At 37.6% G+C, this 8,113-nt stretch overlaps 1 protein-coding gene across 5 annotated transcripts in view; it reads left to right on the top strand.

Annotated features, from left to right (window-relative positions):
• Nucleotides 1–8,113, top strand: part of LOC101650336 (sodium-driven chloride bicarbonate exchanger) — a 114,925-nt gene that overhangs the window by 62,843 nt on the left and 43,969 nt on the right. For all 5 annotated transcript variants that reach the window (XM_045298832.1, XM_045298841.1, XM_004703919.2 and 2 more), the window contains one exon: nucleotides 5,299–5,404. In XM_045298832.1, the coding sequence (XP_045154767.1) occupies nucleotides 5,299–5,404 (106 nt within the window). The remainder of the gene's footprint in view (nucleotides 1–5,298; nucleotides 5,405–8,113) is intronic.

Raw genomic sequence — 8,113 nt, 5'->3', positions numbered from 1 at the left:
CTGATCATGCTCTGTTTACATGTTCTTGGAGTTTGGGGGAACAAAAATGTCTGAAGGGTCTAGAGTGAATGGGGTTAGACTTCCAAATGATATTCTTGCAGGACAGGCAGGCCTTGCTCCCTTTGAAAAATGAGCAGGTGCATTGTGATGGGAAAAATTTCGTTGGTGCAACTTTCCTTGCCTTTTCCTCACTAATACAGTTTTCTTAAAACTTCTTCCTGATGAGTCCCTATGATAGTCTTGTGTCATTTGAGAAACATCTATCAATATTACCCCTTCAAAAGCAACAACAAAAAGTCATGGTAGCCTGCTGAACTGACCTTTCTGCTTTGAATTTAACTGGTCCAGCAGATTTATTTGCGAACCACTATTTTGGTTAGATCTTTTTAGTTTTTGAAGGCACTGTAATGAGACTAAGGCAGGTGTATTACTGCAGGAATTTGTCTGCAGTCATCCACTGATCACTGAGACGTGTTTAAACATTTTGTTTGACATAAGCTTGCATATGAATGAACTGGGACCTTAATAACAATACTTATTGACTTACTCTTATATACAAAACTAACTTGTTGACTTGATTCTCAACAGAGAGACACAGAAATCATTCCCCTTGAGAATGTGAACCAGACTAGGATTTCTTCTATCACCACTCTTATTCAATATTGTACTGGAAACATTAGCTAGAACAATAAGACAGGGAGGTAAAGAGAGGGCTTCCAAATAGGTAAGAAAGAAGTAAGACTATCCAATTTGTGGGTCCTAAAAATAGAAAATTCCTGATAATCCACAAGAAAGTTAGTGAAACTAATAGAAGGATTTGGCAAAGTTGCATGTTACTGAATTTTTCAAAACTCAGTAGGATTCTGCTACTCTTAGAGAACTCTAGGATGGAAACCAGGAACATATGTATTTTGCAATACCTCCCTAAAAATTAATATACTTCTAGATAAATCTAACTAAGGACATAGAAGATTTATACAAAGAAATCTACAGAACACTACTGCAAGGAAGCCAAAGAGACTCACACGAATAGAAAAATATGCTATGCTCATGGATTGGAAGACTGAACATTGTGAAAATGTCAACAATAACAAAGCAAATGAGCCCAGTGGCATTATGTGTTAGATATTGGACTACTAACCACAAGGGCACAGGTTTAGACACACCAGCTGCTCAGTTGGAGAAAGATGAGGTTGCCTGCCTCTGTAAAGATTTACAGTCTTGGGAATCCTACATGGATTTGCTGTGAGTCAGAACTGACTCAATGGCAGCGAGTTTGGTTTTCCCCTAAGATGATTTATAGACACAATGCAACCCTGATTTCAACAATGTTCTTGAATAAGATGGAGTTCTTTTTCATGGCTTCACAGAAATGATTGGCTGCTTCACCAAAAAGCTGCACACCTCTTCCCCAGCCACGAGCTTTCTGGAACTCGTTGAAGTGGATTTTGAATGCAAACTGTGCGACTTTTATGAAAAGGAATGGCTACAGAAGTTACTGGCACCACACTGAGAAGGGTTATGGTAGCAGCTATTGTACAGCTATGCTTGATCTAATTGAATTATGAATTGTTATAATATTTGTAAGCGCTCCCAACAAAATGATAAAAGAAAAAGAAGGGTTATGTTGTCCAAGCAAGGTTTTCCCATGTAGCAGGGTGCCCTGACCGAGGACTGTACCTGCCTGTCACTGAGTAAGGGGCACTCCTGTTACAGAACAAGTGGAACTGCAGAGAGGAAGCACAGATCTGCCTGGAATTGCCTTGTGAATGCCAATCCAAGCATTGTCAACATGGGTATGGTCAATAAAGGGAAGCTGGGGAGGGGATGGGCATATCCCAGGACTGACTGATATATATAACTGTGCCGCACAGCCTAGGGCCCAAAAGAACCAGCAGAATCCATGCTCTTCAATCTCCCTAAAGAGGACAATGTCTGACAGGTGTGAGGAAGCACTGGAACACCGAAGGCAAGAAGCCCAAGACGAAAACCCCCAAGATTCAGCGCTTCATGACTCCTCATGTCTGGCAGCACAAATGGCAGCACATTTCTGGGAGGAAACAGTGCTCCAAGAGAAAGGAGGCAGCCGAAGATACCAAGTTTGGGCCAAGCGAATGAAGGATGCCAAAGGAAAACATCAAGCGCAGATTGCCTAGAGACTGAGTCTGTCCTCCCAGAGCTTCCTCCTCTAAGTCCAAGTCCACTCACAAAGGGATTTCTGAGAGCCTCAAATAAGGAAGTTCATCTATTAAAAGAAAATAAAACACCACCACCAACAAAAACAAGATGGAAATAAAATTGATAAACATATGTGTGCACATATATACACACACATAAATATATATGTGTGTACTTTGCACACATTATTTGGTGTATACAACTATTATAATGCTAACTCTCTTTTTATGTAACTCCTGCAAGAAAATTAATATATTTATCTATTTTACATTTTAATTTACTTTTATCACATTTTCTGAGTAGGAAGGTATTTTTCCATCAAGCTACTACAGTGTTGATTCCTTTATTTTCCTGAGGAAAAGTACTAATAAGATCAAGTGGGGAAATTTCCCCATCAAGGGAAAGTACCAGTGCTTGCTAGAGAACTGGTTTACAGATAGAAATTTGCAGGTTCACTTTAAGACCTATAATCCTTGCTCTTTCCATTAGAACATGCACAATTCTAAAATTGGAGCAAGATATTCAGGACAAGACACAATTTATATTGTTTCGGAGAATACCGTATGTGCAATATCTAAGCCTCCTTATACAGTTGACTAGCAAGGGTCCTCAAACTTTTTAAACAGGGGCCAGTTCACTGTCCCTCAGACTCATTGGAGGGCCAGACTATAGTTTAAAAAAAAATCATGAACAAATTCCTATGCACACTGCACATATCTTATTTTGAAGTAAAAAAACAAATGGGGCAAAAACACCCGGCGGGCCGGATAAATGTCCTTGGCGGGCTGCATGTGGCCCACGGGCCGTAGTTTGAGGACGCCTGCATCTAGGGTAATGTCTATACTTTACCTTCTATCTTTTCAGTAAGTAGCCATCTTATTTCACACTATACGCATGCTACCAGGAGCTCTACTATTAACTCTCAGTCCTTAGACCTGGGTATCTTCATTGAGTATGGACTGGCACTTCCTGTTAGGATTTGTCTCTGGGCCATCCCTGAGAGACCTGTAAAAACAAAGCAGTCATGTTCTAGCTCTTAGAGGCTTCACTGTAAGTTATCTAGTTTGCCATCATCACATGTAACTGGTACTTGATTTGATAAGCTCTTTAAGAAATTTTATGAAATTCAGCTGAAGAGAGTTTATATGGGGGTTCAAAAGGGAAGCACTTATTTATTAGCTCCTATTCTATCCTGTAGTATTACTATGAGTCAGGATTGATTGAGGTTTTCAGGTTCTTAATTTTATTTGAATCCACAATCAATGGATCCACAATCACGGAAGCAGTTGTCAAGAAATCAAACGACGCGCAAGCGAATTTTGGGAATAATGAGGGCAACAAATGTATAGATGTGCTTTACACAATTGATCTATGTATTGTGATGAATTGAATGAGCCCCAATAAATTGATTAAAAAAAAAAGAAATCAAACGACATATTGCATTGGGCACATCTGCTCCCCAAGCCTCTATCTTGTGTAAAGAACAAAGATACCACATTGAGGACTACGGTTCCCCCGGCCTGCGAGAGGATATTTTTAATCATCTCAGACGTATGTGAAAGTTGGACAAGAAATAAGCGAGGCTGGACAAGATTGGATGCTTTTGAATGACAGTGTGGATGAAGAAGATTGACAGTACCGTGATGACAGAAGAGGACACAGACCTCATTTGCAGGGGCACAGCTAGAATTTTCTTAGAAGCAAACATGGTGAAACTTCGTCTCACGTACTTGGGACATGCTGACAGGTGGTACCATCTTCTGGAAATGGACATCATGCTCAGTTAAATAGAGACTATGTGAAAAAGAGGAAGACCCTCAATGAGACGGATTGACAGAGACTCCAACAATGGACTCACGTAACAACAATTGTGATGACGTACAGAGGGACAACAATTGGTTTATACGGGACCACTCTGAGTCGGAACTGGCTGCGTAGCAGCCAACAGCAACCATCAGCCTCCTGGAGACCCGGCTCTGAATGAGATGACTCTCCCTTGCTTCCTTAGTGATAGCAGTACCTGCAGCGGCCCTTGCTCCCCCATCTAATAAAGATGCTTCTTAATGATAGAGATATGTTTAACTCTGCGAAATCAATGAGGGATGTGAAAGAGAAATGGACTAGATTCCTGATGTAGAAAACAGTAGAAAGAGGTTACTTATCAAGTACAAGGTAATGAATGTACATTTTCCATAGAAACAATGTTGGAAATGGCAGTTTGGCTCTCCTTTACATTAATATTATTTAAGTAGGAGTCTAACCATTTCAAGTGATGTAGTGTCTATGGATTACATGGGTGTCCAACTATTAAATTTTAAAAACTGCTTTTGTAGGAAAATACTTCTTGAATGGCAAATAGCATGTCTGTGAATGAACTTTTGGAAAACAAATCATTCATAAATTGAAGCTAACTTCCAAGGCCATGAATTTATTGGTTATCTTTCTTTATATCATGTTCTCCTATCTGCATTGTAAAGTTATAATGATGTAAGGCCTGAGACTAGTACATGTTACATAATCACCACAACACTTGCTTCTTCTTTCTGCTTCTGCCCCAACCCAGCAATCAGAATTTTAAAGTTTTAGGGAAGGATGATCACTCAGCTCCAAGAATAGTATATATCCTGAGATTCCAAGAACTCTTACTTCATTTTGAATTGTATAACAAGGTTATAAATCCTCTTTAGATTAAGAATCAATTCGTTCAAATCAAATAACATATGGCTATACAATATGAATTAAAACACATAAATAAAAATAATAATAATGTATCTGGGTATTTATAATCGATCACTTTATACTTTAAGTGGATAGTGATAGTTGTAAGGTCCAGAAAGCATTCAGATTTGAATGCTCCCCAATGGCCTGTGTGCTAACCTACCCTTTCCAATAATTTCTCTGACTGGAACCTAAAGTTTCCTTCTAGTAAACAAAGTAGTGTGGTACCTCACTAATGATTTCTGGAAACAGCCTGTTCTCAAGCAGTTTAGAATGGCTCAACTGCTTGTTGCTCAGGAGAAGAAAAGCTCTGATGGGGAGAGAAGGTCCCATTACTCATTTGTTTGGGAAATAGTAAAATGACACTACCTAATTCACAAAGAAACTACTTTGCCTTTTCAGGTGTAACTGTGTGGAACCCCATAATCCCAGTAACGACACCTTGAAAGAATGGAGAGACTCCAATATATCTGCCTCTGACATAATTTGGGAGAATTTAACTGTGTCGGTAAGTGAAACATTGAAAAATTAATCATATCTTGAATTTTATTGCTTTAAAGGGTTTGCGGACATGCTGAATCAATTCTTGCTGCTAAGATCAATTTTTGAATGCATAGTTTTATAAAAGTGAGTTTTGTTTTCATTTGAATTTGAGCAGTTTCTGATATTTATCTACGAACAGGAGTTTTCTTTCATTATTAAGTTAAAGTTTTTTCATAGTTAGTAGGGCTGGATTATTCCAAAAGCATACATGTACAAAATAATATAACAGATTAATGGAAAGCACATTGATCTAAATGCATATGGCTGAATTAATCCTGCCTTCTGTGTAGCGAACCCTTAATGGTTTCAGTTTACTATATAATTCTGCTTCCGTTGTTCAAAAATATGCCAGTAAATGAGAGGATATTTTAAAATATTTTATTGTAAATATTAAGGTCTCTGGGAGGTATGAAAGTCACTTTTATTAACAAAATTCTGGTGCTCCTTTCAACAAGGACTTTCTTTCTCCCATTTAATTATTTTCTTCCACTCAAGGAATCGAATGGCAATATATTTTTCATTTAGCACAGTTAAGTCCTATACCTTTGTTTACTTTTATTTGACTTTTTTCTGCTTTGTGATTTTAATTTTTCTCATAAGCACATTTTTCAGTTATCCTCAATCTGATATAATGTTTGCGAATTTCTATTCTGGCATCACTTTCTTCTGTTCAGACAAATATATCTTTTGAAAATCTAAATGTATTCTGCTTTTTAAAATTATTGAAATATGAAATTCTTAGTTTCCTTTCTTCTATTCCCACTTAAAAACTTTAAATTCAAAGCTTCTGCCATTTTACCGACTTGCTTAAACTCAAATCCCAAAACAATCGCTAGCACATATTAAATAAATTCTAATTAATTTTATCAAACAATAATAGTATATATTTTTAGTAGGTAGACAATCTAGTGAAACAAAGATTTTATATCTATTCTGAAAACTATAAATGTTATTCTTATGATAGCATGTCAATAAAAACCACTATTTTTTATCAAACTTAATTTAATTTTTAATTAGTTTTATTGAGCTATAAGTAACACAGCATACAATTTTAAATTCAATCATATTAAGAGGGGTTGTGCAATCATCACAACAATCAACTCTGGAACATTTTCTTCTTCCTTGAACCCATTGGTTTGACTTCCCATTCTCCACCCTCCCCTTTTGTGCCGCAGGCAATTATTATTTCAGTTATTGTTTTCATAAATCCTGGCTTCCCTACACAGAAAAACACATGGAACAAGGAGAAATAACAGAAAGGAAAAAAGAAGGGCCAGCAACAATGAAAGGCATCAATATAAAACAGTGAAAGGCATCAATCTAAGAGAAAGCAAATGATATCAAAAATTTAGAATAAATTGATAGTGGGTCCAGAGGGAGATCTAATGGCAAGGCTAACTACATTCCAGTCTAATTACAGTTGCTGAGAACCTCTTTCTAAGGCTCTACAAACCTCTGCTCTCAGGCTGTTTACATCCTAGCCTGTGGCAGTGAGGAGTCACTGGGGACTCAGTCCACATAAGGACCTGGCAAATGGATTTGGGGCTTGCACTATTATCCACAGCATTCTGCAACTAAGTATTTAAAATTTAGGCACTGGTATTGGTCCCTCTTCGGGGGTCGAATTTTATTGATTCTAATCCTTGGCTCATACCTGCTGGTGTGCTTCTTCTGTGTGATGTTAGCTGACTCCCCAATCAGATGATTGTTTATTTTGAAAGAAGCCTTTAAGACCACAAGTGCTATTTCTCCTGATAGCTAAGCACCATCTGATTTTGTCACGATACTTTGCTTTGGTACCCAGATCTTCAATGATCTCAGGGTATTGAGTACCCGGCAGGGCCAGGTCATAAGAACTAATTGTTCTTATATTAGGGCTATAATTAAGTGGGAGCTCAAACTCCATTCATGTAACTATAGTTTCTATATGGTCTTGGTTCACTTTTAGAGACATCTTTATCATTCTGTTGTGGGTCCTCATCAATCATCCTCACGGGGCTTAAGATAATTCTATTGATAATATCGTTATTATAGTTTATTAAAAAAAGCTATACTTTTTGTTTTGATTATTTTTCTGAAGTTTTCTTCTTAGGAAAATTACCAATGTCATCAAAGACATTTTTAAGTAAAGCACTGTGCTAATGTCTAGTATAACTAGTTTAGTTAAATAGCCCTAACACATGGATTTATGTGTTATTTATTTGGAAGGTATTATATTGTTGTATCAAACTGTTTCATATTTCGTGAATTGTCATTTTTATCTTGTTAATTTAGCAAGGCCAACGAGCTTTATCGCTCAGAGTCCTCTTCCACTGCGACAAAACTCCGGTTCATTCCTTTCATCAAGCAAGGGTACTTTTGCAAAAATATTTCATGAGGAATCATTAGACATCCACTTTATAGTCCCAATTTGACTCCTCTGACTTCTTTGTGTTTTCTAATTAAAAAAAAAATCTTTAAAAGTAACACATTTTTCTTCTGTTCATAATGTAAAACACACTGCACTGGCCAGATTAAGTCCAGTCTTCAGTTCTTTAAGGATGTGCTTAATCGAGCCCTGGTGGCACAGTGATTACAAGTCGGGCTGCAATCCACAAGGTTGGAACCACCAGCTGCGCTGTGGGAGAACGATGATGTGGCTTGCCACGGCCACAACCACTTACAGTCCCAGAAC

The sequence above is a fragment of the Echinops telfairi genome, unplaced genomic scaffold (assembly GCF_000313985.2).
Source record: "Echinops telfairi isolate 266 unplaced genomic scaffold, ASM31398v2 ScPeMD7_4;HRSCAF=17, whole genome shotgun sequence".
Lineage (NCBI taxonomy): Eukaryota > Metazoa > Chordata > Mammalia > Afrosoricida > Tenrecidae > Echinops > Echinops telfairi.
Note: the sequence above shows the minus strand (reverse complement) of the source record. Positions and strands in the feature narration are given on the sequence as shown.